General features: G+C 40.2%; 1 protein-coding gene across 1 annotated transcript in view; it reads left to right on the top strand.

Moving 5' to 3' along the window:
* LOC134331573 (exostosin-1c) overlaps nucleotides 1-19,399 on the top strand; it is a 106,823-nt gene that overhangs the window by 71,071 nt on the left and 16,353 nt on the right. The window contains exon 3 of the mRNA XM_063013047.1: nucleotides 16,411-16,504. Coding sequence (XP_062869117.1) covers nucleotides 16,411-16,504 — 94 coding nt within the window. The remainder of the gene's footprint in view (nucleotides 1-16,410; nucleotides 16,505-19,399) is intronic.

The following is a 19,399-nucleotide window of genomic DNA, read 5'->3' as shown; positions in this document are numbered from 1 at the left end:
AAAACCCCAAATTCAGTATCTCAGAAAATTAGAATATTGTGACAAGGTACAATATTGAAGACACCTGGTGCCACACTCTAATCAGCTAATTAACTCAAAACACCTGCAAAGGCCTTTAAATGGTCTCTCAGTCTAGTTCTGTAGGCTACACAATCATGGGGAAGACTGCTGACTTGACAGTTGTCCAAAAGACGACCATTGACACCTTGCACAAGGAGGGCAAGACACAAAAGGTCATTGCTAAAGAGGCTGGCTGTTCACAGAGCTCTGTGTCCAAGCACATTAATAGAGAGGCGAAGGGAAGGAAAAGATGTGGTAGAAAAAAGTGTACAAGCAATAGGGATAACCGCACCCTGGAGAGGATTGTGAAACAAAACCCATTCAAAAATGTGGGGGAGATTCACAAAGAGTGGACTGCAGCTGGAGTCAGTGCTTCAAGAACCACCACGCACAGACGTATGCAAGACATGGGTTTCAGCTGTCGCATTCCTTGAGTCAAGCCACTCTTGAACAAGAGACAGCGTCAGAAGCGTCTCGCCTGGGCTAAAGACAAAAAGGACTGCTGAGTGGTCCAAAGTTATGTTCTCTGATGAAAGTAAATTTTGCATTACCTTTGGAAATCAAGGTCCCAGAGTCTGGAGGAAGAGAGGAGAGGCACAGAATCCACGTTGCTTGAGGTCCAGTGTAAAGTTTCCACAGTCAGTGATGGTTTGGAGTGCCAGGTCATCTGCTGGTGTTGGTCCACTGTGTTTTCTGAGGTCCAAGGTCAACACAGCCGTCTACCAGGAAGTTTTAGAGCACTCATGCTTCCTGCTGCTGACCAACTTTATGGAGATGCAGATTTCATTTTCCAACAGGACTTGGCACCTGCACACAGTGCCAAAGCTACCAGTACCTGGTTTAAGGACCATGGTATCCCTGTTCTTAATTGGCCAGCAAACTCGCCTGACCTTAACCCCATAGAAAATCTATGGGGTATTGTGAAGAGGAAGATGCGATACGCCAGACCCAACAATTCAGAAGAGCTGAAGGCCACTATCAGAGCAACCTGGGCTCTCATAACACCTGAGCAGTGCCACAGAGTGATGGACTCCATGCCACGCCGCATTGCTGCAGTAATCCAGGCAAAAGGAGCCCCAACTAAGTATTGAGTGCTGTACATGTTCATACTTTTCATGTTCATACTTTTCAGTTGGCCAACATTTCTAAAAATCCTTTTTTTGTATTGGTCTTAAGTAATATTCTAATTTTCTGAGATACTGAATTTGGGGTTTTCATTAGTTATAATCATCAACATTAAAAGAAATAAACATTTGAAATATATCAGTCTGTGTGTAATGAATGAATATAATATATAAGTTTCACTTTTTGAATGGAATTACTGAAATAAATCAACTTTTTCATGATATTCTAATTTTATGACCAGCACCAGTATGTGGTTAATGTGGTGAGAAGCAGGAATGAACAAGAATTAAGACAACAAAGGCCAAAATTATGTTTTTCTTGAACTTAGTCTCCAAACTTTACTTAGTTTTAGTCCCTAAACAATTTCAAACCATTATTTACTTTTTTATTTTCAGCTCATTTTAGAGATGTAGATGCCATGTAGATGTAGTGTTCACTGGAGTTTACATTTCCTGATAACAGCAAATTTGCATGTTTTGGGGGATTTCTCCATAATCTTTATAATCTTACCTGCTCTGGCTGCTTGAAAGCCCACTTATATGCAGAACATCATTTAAATATTTTTCCTTTCTGCTCTGCCTTCCTTTTTGCCTAGTATAATTTGCATATTTATCCCTAATAGCCTATATATGTACATTGTAATGCAAATTACAGTTTTTTATAGAACAAGGTTCAGAATCTTGATAGGTTTTAGCCAGTGTGTGCTTTGATTTGTATGTCTATCCATAACCACCCCAGGTGTTTGTTTCAATCTCAGTTTTATCTTTTGTTTGATAAAAACAGAGTAACAACAAAAAAGGAACAACTGAACAGCAAAAAAGCAACAAGCTTCTGGGGTCCTGCGTCAGTATGTCTTCTATTATTCATTGACCACAACTTTTTTGTCTGAAACTAATGTTATAGCATAACAGCACCTTATTTCGGTTAAGCTTATGCTTAAATACCTCTTAGTTAATTAAGTGTAAAATTCATTTTGAACATAATATACAGTATCCTCTGATAGTTGTGTGTGTGTGTTTTTATAAAATCGATATGTGATTTATATGGGGTTTTTTTTATATTGTTTGGGTTCTGGTGAGAAATGTTGGTTCAGATAAGATGACCTGCACTAAGACCTGATATTATAAAGGGGTTATTGGGTCAATTGTGTTATAATTCTACTGAGACATACATACACACACTCTTACAGTATTTTGCTTCTCAGCTTTTACACTGCTGTTGCTAAATTTAACATGTAATGATGTAATTTTAGTTTCCCCTAGAAGCACATTTCCCTTTCACACTGTACAAAATGTACAGCAGCTCTCTAAAACATCATAGTAGCCTCCAATATACCCATATTTATGCCTTATATATAGTAAACACAAAATAAATCATTATATATTCAGTAAAAATTTAATATCTTTATAATCAATGTAAAATGTTTAAATAGTATAAACTGTGAGTATGCATGTCTGTATTTTCAGTCTGTGCATGTGTGTGGTATAAGAGTAAGTATTTGAGTGAAAAGCTCAGCCGAGATTAGAGAGCTCAGGACCTTTATCCTTGTCCTCCTGTAATTAAGAGAGAGAAAAAGAATAGCTCTAGGAGTACAGGCGAATACACAGAATTCAGTGATTGTATATGAAAAGTACAAACACACTAAGATGCTGTGTGTACATTTAATGACAAGTGGGCAAGCAGACCGTATACTTGAGTACACTGTGGGAGGCATAATTTCAGAAGCCAGGACAAATATGAAAACAGAGTCAAATTTAGGTGTGTGGTTTACAGCACCTGGCTGGAACACCCACACACCCACCCACAATGATCTACAATGCTGTGAAAAAGTATTTGCCCCTCACCCTTTTTTTCATTTTTGCTAATTTGTCACATTTAAGTGTTTCAGATCTTCCATTTAATTAAATATACGATAAAGTCTCATGAGTAAACACAAAATGCAGTGTTTAAATCATTATTCCATTTATTGAAGATATAGAAACCTATATCACCCATGACAAAAAGTAAATGCCTCCTAAACTTCAAATATTTGGTTTGAGCCACCCTTGGCAGTAAAAACTGCAATCAAATCAAATGTTTGCGTTAACTTGCAATAATTATTTTTTCATTACTGAGGAGGAATTTTTTGCCCACTCTTCTTTGTAAAATTGTTTTAATTTGGCTACATTGGAGCATTTTCAAGCATTAACTGTCCGATTAAGGGATTTTAATGGGACATCCTCTTTGACTCAGCCACTATAAAACCTTCATGTTGTTTGAGCCATTCATAGATGGACTTGCTAGTGTGCTTCAAATCATTGTCCTGCTACATAACCCAACTGTGCTTGAGCTTTAGGTCACAAACTGACTGGTCTTTTCCTTTAGGATTTTCTGATAGAGAGCAAAATTCATTATTCCATCAGTTATAACAAGTTGTCCAGGTCCTGTGGAAGCAAAGCAGTCTCTGACCATAAAATACCAAACCATGTTTGACTGTTGGCATGATGTTCTTGGATAGAATGCATTAATAGCTTATACCCAACCCATCCTTACTGTGGTTTACTGGAGTTCTGGAGTGCCAGAGCCTTAGCAATGGCTTTGTAAGTCTTTCTAAACTGGTAGCCTGCTTTATAACAGGTCTGGAAGTAAACATGTGTGGGTGTGGCTAGATAAATTGGGCTTTTCTATTGATCCTAACATAACCCCAGCCGACCCCCCCATCCCGTGAGGCTGTACAGAATCAACACTATTTGCTGCACCACTGGGCCCTTCTTACTGTAGTCTACATTCCTTGTGGATTTGATGGTATTGTCATGTGCTTCTGTGAGGAATTTAAATGATGAAGTAGGCAAAAGGGGAGTTGTTCAGGCAGAGGAAAGTGAGAGAAACGTACTCTGCAACATTTGCTGCTGTAATCCATGTTGGTGAGAAAGAAATAGAAACTCAGACGTGCAATCAGTTTAAAACATCTGTGCACACACACACAGATAACACTCTGTCTTGCTTTACAGCTGTGGGAGTCAAGATTATACCAAAAGAAAAGAAGCAAGAGAAATCCAGCGGGAAATAGTGGATCAGGGGCAAAGAGATATAGATTAGGAGTAAGATAAAGTTAGAGATTGTGTTACAGATGGAATCTATTTCCTGTTAATACAAGAATTTATTTGCAGTAGGGCTTGGACCGGTCTCTAGTCTTGTGACTTTCATTGCTTTCTTCCACACCCTATTCATGACATTCTCATGTCTCTCTCTCTCTTCTCCATCTGAGTTGTCATTTCTGCACAGATTGAAACCTGACCTGTATTTCAACCCTCCCTTACACTATCAGGCTGTAACCAACAGAGCTAGTTCACAATGACCTAAGCTTAGCAATGACCCATGTTTCAGAAACAATAAAGCTACAGAGGCACCAGATCTTGTAGTTTGAGCCTAAAAACGAATGTCTCTACAAAATAATTTTAAAGCTTCAATATAGACTACTCACATTGCTCTAGTTTTTTTTCTAATATGCATTAATAGTGAAGTCAAAATCAGTAAACAGGCTAGCCAGAAAGCTGAGCCCAAAAAAACTTGATTTTAAAGTTAATCCTAATTAAATGCAATGCTTATGTTTCAGATAGAGTGAAATGATTACTTGTCAAATGTGGATGGGTTGGTGAATCAAATATTTCTGTCCTCATAACATTTTTAAAATGCTTGGTGCTCAAAAGGTAAAGGAATGCACTACCAACACTACATTAAGCTTTTTGCATCCTCATCCTCAGGTGCAGTTTAGTTACATTCATGTTTAAACTTTGCGTGTATGTGTGTTATGTATGAAACTGGTGGGGTCCTTGTGTTAGGGATATGTTTGAGTGTGGGCAGGTTGAAAGAATCCCTCAGTGCTGCTGTAATTACGGCCTCTGGTTTATGGAGTCTGCACAGAGACAGGGAATGATGTAGATTCGTGTGTGACTCTCCGTATGCTATACTGATCTCTGTGTGAACTCACCATTTGCAGGTGAAAACAAGTGGTTGGCTACCACACACGTCAGAAATGGAAGTGTTTTAAGTATGGCCCTTCTCGGTTAGGGGTCTGCTTCTAGAGGAAAGAGACATATGACTAGATTGGGAGAAAAAGGGGAAATGCATAAATAGAATAAAAAGCTTTACTAAACTAAAAATGCAGTTAACAAGCCATGTACATAAGATGTACATTGTTCTTCCTAATGCATATGCAATTAACTAAAGGTATAAAAGGGAAGTAGGGTGTTTGTATTAAAAGAATATATGGACCATAGATCTTGTTTGATTCATTTGATTTACAGTCTGGTAAAAGCCTTTTTACAGAAATTACGTTCAATGCCAAACATTCTCACAGTGCAGTTTAATGGAGCTTGGGAGTACTGGCAAGCACAACTTTAAAATCTTGAAAATATGTCTGCTTCTGACCTGCAAAGCTCCCAGTTGGTTTATGTGATTGTATTCATGTTTAATCTGTACTTTACCCGAGTTTCAGGGACTCCCACAGTAACTACATAAATCTAGGTTATCTATGTGAACTCTTTCGTCTCGTACATTCCTTCCAAATCAATTTTAATGGCATAAAGGCTCTTAAGAGGGCACCCAGAGGTCATGCTTTGTTAAATTTGTGCCCTTGCCATCGTAAAGACAGGCATTTTTTAAGTTATTAATCTTTTTTAACTCAAGTCACTCTAGCTGCATTATAAGTCTCCCTTGCAGAGTTCTTGTAGATACAGACTAAATAAAGATTTAGTCATCACAATAAATGCATAGAGGCAAGACATGACAAATGACAAATTTCACATAAAATAAAGTTACCTGAGCTGTAAAGGTTTACTTTGTGTTGTAAATACTTGTGTAGTTCAAGAGGTCTGGAAGAACAACTTGAACAGCATGAAATTCTTTGGCTTTGTTATTATAATTTTCAAAATACATTACATTTATCAGGCATTACTGAAATAAAATATATGAACATGTACTGATATAGAATACGATTATACACTCTATTAGGTATTAGGTACACCAATCTGGTATGTACATCCTTCGACTTTTTAAAAAGCTACACACACATATACAGTAGATACATTTTGAGCCCATATTTTACTCTGTGTGCTTGATTAAAAACATAATGGAACCCCCCCTGACCAAATGTTATTTGGGGGGTGGACCATTAACATCAAAACCACCTCAGTGTAAATGTTGGGAAAACAGTAGTGCCCCAACCAACGATATAACGGCAATGGTGGCAATGTATATGGGGGATCCTTTGTCTTCTTGACATTTTTTACAATTCAAGCTGCATGTTTCAAGTTGCATTTCTTGCATTTCTGCATTTCTTGATGCAGTGGTGGTTTGTTTTAAGTGATAAATGTAATACTTATAATAATATTGTAAAATTAATACTGATTTATTAATAATACAAATCAGTGGCGGCTGCTGGTCTTTCAAGGTGGGGAAGCTCATTGTCGGCTTACATCATAAAATTTGTCAATTTATTTATACATAAATTCTGCCCTCTGTTCCTTTTCAAGAAAATGGCCTGAAATGGGTTGCAGTTTGTCTTTCAACTTCACTCGAAAAAATCCTCGATGGGACTGAAGCTCCCAGTGATTATGTGAAGGTGTAGATCTCAAAATAGCTGTCAATCAAAACGGGATTCAGCCTTTCAACTGATCCTCCAATAATCTTGCAGAAGCTCAGCGTCCAGACCCGTCCACAGCTCCATTCACCCCCAGAGACGCTCAGCGTCCGAGGGCGGGACAAAATCGTGGCATTTATCCAATGACCGGCGAGTTTCGAAGCAATGAAAAAAACTTTTTCACGCAGTCCCATTGAAGTGAATAGACGCTCAGCTTCTGCGGGCAAATGCATTGACGCTACGGAATGTATGAGAAGTTCGAGTCAGTCGATTTGTGATAAGTAGCTGACTCTGAACGAACTCGTCTTCGAGATGAACGTGTTCTAACGCATTTGTAGTCAATGAAATGTTAACACAACTGTACATATTTGACCATTTAATTTTTGACATTTTAGGGGAAGCTGAGCTTCCCTTGCAGTCTTAGAGAAGTCGCCACTGATACAAATGTACCACAGAAGCATGACAGTTTCTCATGCAATGCTGTCTGAGGGCTCGGAGGTCACGCACATTTAATAGTAATTTCTGACTTTGTCCAAATTGTTTGATTCTGTCAATCTTTTTAAAGTATAATGAATGGTAGATGGTAACACTTCTATTATTTGCCCTTTTATTTAAAAAATGTTGCTTTATTCTCTCACAAAATTTGGCACAAAGTGGTGAGATACAGTATCTCTGCTTGCAAAAATTGAGCATTTGGTTGATCTTCCTTTTATATCATGATTCCCCTTCCCAAGTCTTCTGCATCTGAACAGTGTAACTTAAGTATTCTGTAAACTTTTAAATCTTATTTTGTCCCTGTTCCAACATGTCTTACAGGCATGAAAAAAAAATATGTATATAAATACTTACGGATTTAATTGGTTTTGAAGGGCTGTTCTTAAGTCTAAATGTTTGTTAGTTTAACCTATTTTTCCCATAAGAAATCATGTAAATAGAATTAATCCGTGCCAGACCTCCCAAACCACCCCCTTATCTAACCTTTCTAATGTCTTAAATGGTCGTTTTTGTTACAAATACAACTATATTTTCCCTTAATTTTAAATTATAGAATAGATAATACTGTAATAAATAATAATAAACAACAATACACAGTAGTACTGTACATAAAAAACACACATCTCAGTACAGTACGTGCTGTACCATACACCATAATACATTTCCTTCTTTTTTAATAAAATGTATCTACACTTATTTTTTTAATCAACTGCATCATCTGTGTAAAAGTATAATTTAATTTAAAGCTGGCACAAATGTCCTTTTGTACTTACCTCATTTTGGTTTTAACCAATAAATGGCAGACATGACTAACTCATTGACTTAATGAACATGCAAAAAAGAGGATTAAAGCATCACAAAGACCTGCTGTGCCACCATAACACCTCCATAACAATATGAACATATTAAATATAAGACTTTTGTTTTAAGATTTTTATGCTTGTCAATGGATAGCTATGTTTGCTTTCTCAGTGCAGTTTTCTATTTTGTGTTTTGAAAATGAAATGATTCAATTGCATTATGAGACTTAAAAATAGAAAATAATGTGTATTATGTATGGCTTTTGAAGGGTGCAGGTACCAAAAACACAAGCAGAACTAAGCCACTAACAACTTAAATGGATATCTATTTTTGAGAGATATCTGGTCAAGAATAAAAAAACACCTAACTGTATAATTCTTGGGGCTGATTTGGACTTACATTAGCGAGTGAGATGATGATAGCGTCTGCAATAAGATGCAAACTGAAACCATAATGGTACAGACTTCCTGGGGCCGGGTGGCATCTATCGGTGTATATAATTGCATAAATTCTGGAGAGTTTACTGTTGATCCTGGTATAGAGTATATTTAACCCTAGAGTATTTTGCTGTCATGTTCATAAGCTCCATTGTTGGCTGATATATGTAGCACAGACTGTGCAAATTTAAAAAACACTTGATCCCACACGAATGGCAGCCAGAGAGAGTTAGGAGAGTGGGATTGACTGATGACCTTTGCGCTTCCGATACAGATAACAGAAGGATCAGTGGACAACTGGTGGTCGTCCATCATTGGGCCTCGCCCAGCTCTGTATATGTGATAGCTCCAGGATTCTGCCTGGCCAAAGCATCAGTGATAATGAAATCATTGGGAGGCAGATGGGTTGGGGTTGGGCCACTGCATTCTGAGAAGATTTATAGTAAAACAGTGTGGAGAAAATGCTGACATGTTCACTATAAGATTTCTTGCAAAGCAGTGCAGTTTATCAAATACAGAAAAAAGTCTTTATGCAACAGCAGTTCTAGATTTAGCTTTCATTCTCCATACACATCATGCTTAACTGGGACCAAGCACCTCTCCCTTATCCTCTTGCCTCCTCCCCTGCATTCCCAAAGAGGTACTCCCTCACTTACACACATTCTCATTCTCATGCACTTGAAAGTGGCTGCTCTCCAGGCACCAACAACAGCTGAGCAGTCAGAAAATGTTGGGCAGCAATGTTACACAGAGAGACGAGCAGCTGCCTCCAGAGAACACTGCTCAGAGCTCGCAGTGACAGAGAGAGAGGGGATAATTTATTTAGACTTAAATAATGCAGTTTTTATTGGGAAAAGCACAGCAAGGCAGAGCTGGAGAGAAAATGAGAGCGAGAAAGAGGAAGGACAGAGGATGAAAACTGTTGCATTTGGATGCATAAGGCATTTCCCTTAGGAGGTGCAGACAACTGAAAACAAGACAGTGAAATGTCTTTTTGTTACACCGGCGTAAACATGCCCATACATCAAAACACAACATTTTCTGCACACCTACTTTCTGAGCTTTGATATTTATGAAAAAGGCTCGCTTTGGCCAATCCACTTTCTGCATTTTCCTGGGAGGCAGAAAAAACCCCAGAGATAGACAGACATTGACCAGAGGGTTAGATTGATCACAGGTCTGTAGAACCCTGGTGCTATGTGACACCTCGACAACTGCTGTGCTACTGTGCTGCCACCAATGCATGTTCTACATTGTAAATCTGATTCTGTGTACATAATTTGCTATCAGTAGATACTTTTTATTGATTTAGTTATTTATCTAAAGTAAATACTTCACCCTAATTCTGTTCATGTTCTCCAGGACCTTAGTGTAATTCAGTACCCACAAGACACTCCTGAACGAAAAATGTGTTTTGTTTATTGGTCTTAACCTCAAATCATTGATCAGAAGATTAGCAAGAACTAAGAAAATGCACTCTTTTCCATACTCTGTTCCACCTTTTGCTCATCTTTGCATGTTGCTGCAGGGAACTGTCAGGGGAAAAGCTGGAAACAAAAAATTCACTTAAATAGTCTTCTTCTACACAAAGGGAAATAAATGAAAACATTTATATGTTTGATTTAAAACTAAACCTAACAAATGTCTATCTTTTGACTTTTTTCCCTTAAATGATTAATGGAATTTTAGATTTGCTCCTTTTTTCTATTATATTTTATGCATTTTCTCCCAATTTAGTGTAGTCAATTTGTCTTCCGCTGCTGGGGGTTCCCTGATTGCAGTCGAGGTGGGTATATTGCTGCTCACGCCTCCGCCGACCCGCGCACAGCCCTTAACGGAACCCTTTTTCACCCATGCATTCTACACAGGCGCCTCTCTATCTGCTAATCAGGGTCCTTACACAGCGTTTGAAGACCCCACCCACATAGTCCGGTTATCTCGCCCTGCAGGCACTGCCAATTATGCCCCCTAGATGGCGCCCAGCCAACCGGTGGCAATGCCGAGTTTCGAACCGAGGAGTTCAGAGTCTCGGAGCTGGTGTGCTATCGGAATATCTGGGCGCCTGCCCAAGAGTGTACTTGATGTTCTCACTGTACTGTCCACCACTGCATGTTCTAAAATGTAATATATAAGTGCATTTAGTAGATTTAGTAATTTGTTCAACATGATGCCAGTTACAGTCAGTCCTGAGCCAACACTGAGTCTGGATCCAATCAGTGAACTTTTGGTTGCAGGGTGGGAGTACACCCCAAAAAGGACATTACACATTTATTTGTTTATAAGCAACAGCACTTTACCTTGTGTGCTTTTGGCTTCTCTAACCACCACTGCAAATGACATATTTATTGGTCAAATAGTGGTTAAAGTAAACAAATGTATCCAAATATTGAAATAGACATGAGCATTTTGGGGGTGGCATGGTGGCTGGGTGGGCAGCACTGTTCCCACAGAGCAAGAGGGTCCTGGGTTCAATTCCTAGGTGTGTTTGCCCTGTAATGGAATGAATGAATGAATGAATGAATGAATAAATAAGAATGCTAAAAAAAGCCCAACAAATGCCTTCACAGAACAATGATAAACAGTCAACACTGCCGATCTGTTCAGTATTCAGAGCACAGTGTCTACCAACACACATTTTGTCAGTGGGTCAACTGCCAAGATTACAGGACTGAGACACCCTTGCTGTGACCTTAGTGTCCCAAAACAGCAGTAGTGCTACACACACATGCCTGGAGGTGAAAAAATGGCTCAGTCTCACATTCAACCTTGGTAAATGGAATAGCAAGAAGCCTGTTTATTTGCTTGTAGAAGCAAAACGCCATTAACTGATTTATTGGTTCTACTGCATCTGTATAAATGGCTTCATTAAAACACATAGGAAGACGATGGATGAACACTGTGAGAGAGAGGGTAAAAGTGGGCCAGAGCTAATGTAGATTTACACATACACATTCAAAATTTAGGCACATGGAGCAACTTGAATAAGATGTAACATACAGAATCTAAAAAGATCTTACCCACACCGGCAACACTGTATTACCCTAAGTGATTCTGGTGTTGGCAAAAACAGATCTAATCAACAGTTACCAAACTGTAGCTCAGTGAGTCCCCGTCCAATAAGCCTGTTCACACAGCGCAAGCTAATGTTAATTGCAAAATAAACAACATTACACGGCCTGTGTCAGTGTTAGCCATTGTCAGTGTCAGAGCAAATCTAATGAGGGGGCACCTGGCTACCCCAAGAAAATAAATAAAGGGAAAGTGAAGTATAGCTGTATGAAGAAACAATCTTTTTATCTGTTTTGAAACACACATTCATTTATTTCATTTTTATACAACTATAAACCGATCACACGCTCATTTGCACTTTTTTATACCTTTGGGCAGCTCAGAGTAGCAAATCTATCTAGGTTGTTGAGAGGTAATAAAAAAGCAGAGTATTTGAATGAAATCCATGTGGACATTGAAAACAGACAGTAAGCAGAGCTCAGGACTAACCTGGGACCCTCCATCTGTGAGCACCTGCCGCATAAACATCTCTATTTCATAAAGCAATTGGACTGTTTACTTTCTCTTTTCTAACATGCACACAAATTGGCTGTATGGGTCCTTCACCACTAGCACCATCTCCAGCAATAAATTATAATCAACCATATTGTCACACTCCATTTGACGTGTATTTTATTCAACATCTAAAATAAGTTAGTGTAGTGAAAAGAAACCCACATGGGCACATAGAAAACGTGCCATACAAACAAATACTGGCGGACCTTGGAGCTGTCTGCATCTCTTTATCTCTAGGTATGTAAAGACGTATAAATATATATATGTTTCTAAGTGACAAGTGGCAAATGACATTAAGAGATTTACCCGATTTAGCATTGTCAATTTTTGTCTTCCGTTACTGAGAGATGCCAGATTGCATTACCAGATTCTTCCGAGGCATGTACAGCCCTCCTTCTCTCGCCCATGCATTCTGCACAGGCGTCTCTTCCGCCAATCAGGGTCCTTACACAGTGTATGAAGACCCACCCACCCACACATAGTCCGGCCCCCACCCTGCAGATACGGTGGCAAATTAGTATCTGCTGCAGGCACTGCCAATTATGCCCGCCAGATGGCACCCAGCTGACCGGTGGCAACACCGAGTTTTAAACCGTGGAGTTCAGAATCTCGGTGCTGGTGTGCTAGAGGTTTAATAGACAGGTGATGTCACAGTTACCAGTCATAAATTTTAATTGGGATAGTTTTTGATTCCCCACTGTTGAAATAAGAGTTAACAAGCTAGCCACCAAGAGGATGCAGCCAAAGCAACGTGACATGACAACTGCCTAGTCTTGGATGCTTCTATGTCTGTGTTAATGCATATACATAAAAGATTCTCAGCCTTAAGCTGGATATTGGATCCTGATTTAAAAAAGAAATCTTGGTTTGTTATGGGAAAACAGGGCATTTGAGTGGCCATGGTTTGCGAATGCCCCCCTGATGTCAATTTTAATTGTTTAATCTTCAAACTATATTTATGATGGACATAGGTCTATTAAGGGGATTTAACAATGAGACATTTGCAGCTATTTTGCAACAATGCACTGTGTTATCAGGGTAATTACAATTTTATCAATATATACAGATTTAATAGGAGCTAAATAAATTGCCTTATGTGCTCAAATTCGAACACATGTTGAGTAAAACTGATTCATTGGCTTTGGGCACTTGCCGGCTTTGAGTGGCTGCCAGATGGGGGCTAAGATAGATGGCAGGGGTGTTTGCTCTCTCGCTGCGGCGGTAAATAAACATGTACACGAGTGAACAGAGATAGAGACGCTTTTATGTCAGCATGTTTGCACTCCCGCTGGAGTTTTGCTGGAGGTGAGCCATCATACCCATAGTCTGCCTGCCTGCTGGGGAACACTGGGGTCTTTCAGGCCCAGAGAGGTTCTACTCTGGACAGGGTCAGAGGCACACTTGTATATGCACACACAAACAGAGTTAGTGCCGTGGGTAGGGGAAAGTCATGTGGTTTTGACAGTGAGAAGGTGACTTTTTAAAGCAGGCATTTGTATGTGGTTTAGTAATCTAACTGTTGATTTGAAGCTATTTTATTCTCACTGAAACTTGCTGAGAACATTATATTCAGCTCCCAGTTGCACCAAATAGATTTTATGCCCATGTCTCTCTTATAAAAGCAATGTATCACTGGAAAAATGTTTTCTCTGTAATTTCCCAAGTTGATGCTTTTTGACTTTCCAAGAAAAATAAGGTCTGTGTGTTTCTTTATAAATACATTTAAAAGAGCTGAACAATGATGTTCTGAAAATAAAAATGCCATTTAATTTCAGTCTACTGAATTAGATTTTTGCTAATTTTAAACCTGACTAGACTTACTTACCATGAGATGCAAGACTAAAAATGACAGTTTATGTTGCTGTAGGAGTTGTAAACTAGTGCAATATTATTTCTTTATTTGCTGGCATCACCCCCAATCACAAAGTAAAGCCCAACAGCTTACTGGTCCCAGCTCAATCGCCTGGCAGAACAGGACAATAAGCTGCACCACTGCTGGGTGAGTCTGGTCACGGGCACCAAGGTTTGGCAGTTGTTGGTGCATTAAGGCCTGAGTATTTTTACTGGCCTAATCCCAAAGTAAAACCCAACAGAGAGTTTGCCCCAAACATGGAATTGGATGCTGAATACTGACTGCCCACTTCTTTAACTCTTTCCATTCTGGGAGAATAAGGTCATTTGCTATTTACAAGATGAACATGCTAACTAATTAGCCAGGCTGAAATAAATGCAATTTAAACAAACAGAACTATCCAAAACTATATACACCATCTAGACCAGACCGGTCCCCAACATTTTTTGCACCACGGACCGGTTTCATATAAGATATAATTTCACGGACCGGCGGGGGCAGGAGGATTTAAAATAGAATAATTATAGAATGGCAAATCAGTGTAAATCCTTAGCTTTTTTCACTGCAACGAGACGCTGCTCCCACCTAGTGGTGATAAGACAATAACACCCAAAGAGTTTTGGAAATGTAATTGCTTTTTGTAGCAATCTCTGTTTATTTGTTCTTTCTGTGGTTGGGGACCACTGATCTAGACAGTGTTCACTGTTGGTAAAAATATATCAAAATGAAAGAAATTAAATTTGATATGTGGCGGACAGCTAGCTTGCTAAGAGCTAATAGCAGTGGGAGCCCGATGGAAACGCACCCAAGCAGCATGACGCTGAGGACGGTAGGGGGCTGTGGCATTGGAACAGCATTTGGTTGGCGGTGGGTCAGCGGAAGAAGCTTTAGGAGCTGTGGTTTCCTTCTTGTGTTTGCAGCAAGCAAAGCAGAATGTACAGTATGTGCCCACTATTGGACCAGCACACTTTTGAGACAAGCAAAGTGGCATCGATCTGGTTGCAACCTCACCACCTAATTTTGGTGAAGCGTCAGATTGCCCAGGACAAAATTTGAGTCATTAAGCTGTCCAACAGCTCGTGGGTCGCACCCGCCGTGTTAGTCCAAAAGAAAAGCGGGGACTGCAGGGTATACCAACGCTTGAATGGTCAGCTGTGACATCTCATTGGCTGACTGTAAAAGCGTACTGGTCCCAGCTTGACCGCCTTGGCAGAACAGGGCAGTAAGCTGTACCGCAGCTGGTCCCACGGTTTGGCAGTTCTCTGCTGAGAAACAGAGTACTGCACTCTGTGCATGGTCCCAAGGGCGTGGGACAATTTATGGTGACCAAAGCATTGGTTACGTCAGTATTTTTACTGGCCTGGATGTCAAAGCGATGTCGAAATAATCGTGTATTGCTGTGACATCTGTACTGCAAAGAACAGCCCCACTGAAAGGTTGCACGCCCCACCTCAACCACTCCAGTCCAAGTTGTTCATGGAGTGAGCAGCCATGGATTTCCTCTGGCCCTTTCTGGAAATGGAAATAGGGAACTGTTATGTAATTGTTGCAATGGACTCACATCAGAGAGCAATTTCTCCTAATAAATGTGCAAAATGATTCCTACTACCTCATCCTTGTTTTTGTCTACGCCACAATAACTAAATTTGTAGTGCGTTATAAAAACAGTAATATTTCACTTGTTTAGGACATGAAGTAAGAGCCCAAGGTTTTTTTTGCCTTTTTAAAATTCTATTTATTCACTTAGGTTAAATAAACTGTTTTTTCCTGATCAGGGAAGTGACTGTCCTGATAACATGAATGGTGGTACTTCATCACAGGGCATTAAAAACTTAGCACTCTGTGTCTGTCCGATTCTAGTACATTTTTCCTTAGTGTGAGGGCATGTGTGATGCCCTATGATGGGTTTTTAGCCTGACCAGGTTGTGTACCCTCCTTGCACGAATAGCATCTAATTGTCATGTGGTTATTGTTTATCTCAGAGCTGTTTGGTTTGTCTTTAGCACTTAAGCTTTTGAAGAGTTTTTAAAAATGTCAAGTTAACTACCGAAATCAAGACTGTTAAAGAAGGGGTCTTTATAATGGTCTCTTCTTGTTAAGACACAATTGGGATCAGATCTATTACTCAGTTCCATCTTTCACGCTCATTAACTCCATCTGGGTCAACAGTGATTTTTTTTCTTCCCACTCTCCTCTCACTAGTCACTCCACAGTGGCACTGCCACAAAGGTGCAGGGTTTAGTTTCTCCAGCATACCCTTAGAAATGCTAAAAGGTTGCCAGGGACAACAGCTTGAGGCAGGGATGGTGGTTTGCCCAGATCAAAATGTCTCTCATTGAAGCTGTGGTTTGAGCAGTGCCAGTGCAGCTCTCAATAGACTACAAAGCTCTCTTTCTACTGTGCAGGGAAAGCTTCTGTTAGTGCTGATGCTGGGCCTCTGTCACTCTCTTACACAGGTTTGATTACCAGGAGCTGCTCCACAACTCCACCTTCTGCCTGGTTCCTCGTGGACGACGCTTGGGATCCTTTCGATTTCTTGAATCTTTGCAGGTATGACAGTGTTAGTTAAAACAATCTTAAAGGAAATACAGTGATTAAAATTTACACCAATTTACACCTTTTGATTTTCCCAAATGCATTGTGCAGCCACAACTTAATTGGTGTCCACTGTCTGCTTTATTTATTTCACACTGGAGCTATGATAATAATTTTGCATACAAATGTCTTTCTGACCCAAATTATCTTTGCAAATGCATGTGTACACTTGCTAAAATAGTGTATATCTCTTATAGGTTTCCCTGAAGTATAAGCATAATTTTTAAATGACTAGGTTTTTCTCTTTTTGCTAGCTGTAGGTATGTTATATACAGTGTATCACAAAAGTGAGTACACCCCTCACATTTCTGCAAATATTTCATTATATCTTTTCATGGGACAACACTATAGACATGAAACTTGGATATAACTTAGAGTAGTCAGTGTACAACTTGTATAGCAGTGTAGATTTACTGTCTTCTGAAAATAACTCAACACACAGCCATTAATGTCTAAATAGCTGGCAACATAAGTGAGTACACCCCACAGTGAACATGTCCAAATTGTGCCCAAATGTGTCGTTGTCCCTCCCTGGTGTCATGTGTCAAGGTCCCAGGTGTAAATGGGGAGCAGGGCTGTTAAATTTGGTGTTTTGGGTACAATTCTCTCATACTGGCCACTGGATATTCAACATGGCACCTCATGGCAAAGAACTCTCTGACGATGTGAGAAATAGAATTGTTGCTCTCCACAAAGATGGCCTGGGCTATAAGAAGATTGCTAACACCCTGAAACTGAGCTACAGCATGGTGGCCAAGGTCATACAGCGGTTTTCCAGGACAGGTTCCACTCGGAACAGGCTTCGCCAGGGTCGACCAAAGAAGTCGAGTCCACGTGTTCGGCGTCATATCCAGAGGTTGGCTTTAAAAAATAGACACATGAGTGCTGCCAGCATTGCTGCAGAGGTTGAAGACATGGGAGGTCAGCCTGTCAGTGCTCAGACCATACGCCGCACACTGCATCAACTCGGTCTGCATGGTCGTCATCCCAGAAGGAAGCTGAAGCACAAGAAAGCCCGCAAACAGTTTGCTGAAGACAAGCAGTCCAAGAACATGGATTACTGAATTGCCCTGTGGTCTGACGAGACCAAGATAAACTTGTTTGGCTCAGATGGTGTCCAGCATGTGTGGCGGCGCCCTGGTGAGAAGTACCAAGACAACTGTATCTTGCCTACAGTCAAGCATGGTGGTGGTAGCATCATGGTCTTGGGCTGCATGAGTGTTGCTGGCACTGGGGAGCTGCAGTTCATTGAGGGAAACATGAATTCCAACATGTACTGTGACATTCTGAAACAGAGCATGATCCCCTCCCTTCGAAAACTGGGCCTCATGGCAGTTTTCCAACAGGATAACGACCCCAAACACAACCTTCAAGATGACAACTGCCTTGCTGAGGAAGCTGAAGGTAAAGGTAATGAACTAAACCCAATTGAGCACCTGTGGCACATCCTCAAGTGGAAGGTGGAGGAGTTCAAGGTGTCTAACATTCACCAGCTCCGTGATGTCATCATGGAGGAGTGGAAGAGGATTCCAGTAGCAACCTGTGCAGCTCTGGTGAATTCCATGCCCAGGAGGGTTAAGGCAGTGCTGGATAATAATTGTGGTCACACAAAATATTGACACTTTGGGCACAATTTGGACATGTTCACTGTGGGGTGTACTCACTTATGTTGCCAGCCATTTAGACATTAATGGCTGTGTGTTGAGTTATTTTCAGAAGACAGTAAATCTACACTGCTATACAAGTTGTACACTGACTACTCTAACTTATATCCAAGTTTTATTTCTATAGTGTTGTCCCATGAAAAGATATAATAAAATATTTGCAGAAATGTGAGGGGTGTACTCACTTTTGTGATACACTGTATGTGACAATTGGCTGTGCAGTATGGAAATAGGTTATTATGTACATCGATCAGCCATAACATTAAAACCACCTTGTTCAGCTCCACTTACCATATAGAAGCACTTTATAGTTCTTCAATTACTGACTGTAGTCCATCTGTTTCTCTACATACCTTTTTAGACTGTTTTCACCCTGTTGTTCAATGGTCAGGATTCCCACAGGACCACCACAGAGCAGGTGTTATTTGGGTGGTGGATGACTCTCAGCCCTGCAGTTACAATGACATGGTGGTGGTGTGTTAGTGTGTGTTGTGCTGGTATGAGTGGATCAGACACAGCAGCGCTGTCCACTCTATTAGACACTCCTACCTAGTTGGTCCACTTTGTAGATGTAAAGTCAGAGATGATCGCTCATCTATTGCTGCTGTTTGAGTTGGTCATCTTCTACACCTTCATCAGTGGTCACAGGACGCTGCCCACAGGGCACTGTTGGCTGGATATTTTTGGTTGGTGGACTAGTCTCAGTCCAGCAGTGACAGTTAGGTGTTTAAAAACTCCATCAGCATTGCTGTGTCTTATCCACTCATACCAGCACAACACACACTAACACACCACCACCATGTAAGTGTCACTGCAGTGCTGAGAATGACCCACCACCCAAATAATACCTACTCTATAGTGGTCCTGGGAGAGTCCTGAGCATTGAAGAACAGCATGAAAGGGGGCTAACAAAGCATGTAGAGAAACAGATGGACTACAGTCAGTAATTGTAGCACTACAAAGTGCTTCTATATACGTAGTAAGTGGAGCTGATAAAATGGACAGTGAGTGTAGAAACAAGGATGTGGTTTTAATGTTATGGCCGGTGTATTGCTGCTATATACAGTGTATCACAAAAGTGAGTACACCCCTCACATTTCTGCAAATATTTCATTATATCTTTTCATGGGACAACACTATAGAAATAAAACTTGGATATAACTTAGAGTAGTCAGTGTACAGCTTG

Source organism: Trichomycterus rosablanca, chromosome 2 (genome assembly GCF_030014385.1).
Source record: "Trichomycterus rosablanca isolate fTriRos1 chromosome 2, fTriRos1.hap1, whole genome shotgun sequence".
Classification (NCBI taxonomy): Eukaryota; Metazoa; Chordata; class Actinopteri; order Siluriformes; family Trichomycteridae; genus Trichomycterus; species Trichomycterus rosablanca.
This window is presented reverse-complemented; position numbering and strand designations above follow the sequence as displayed.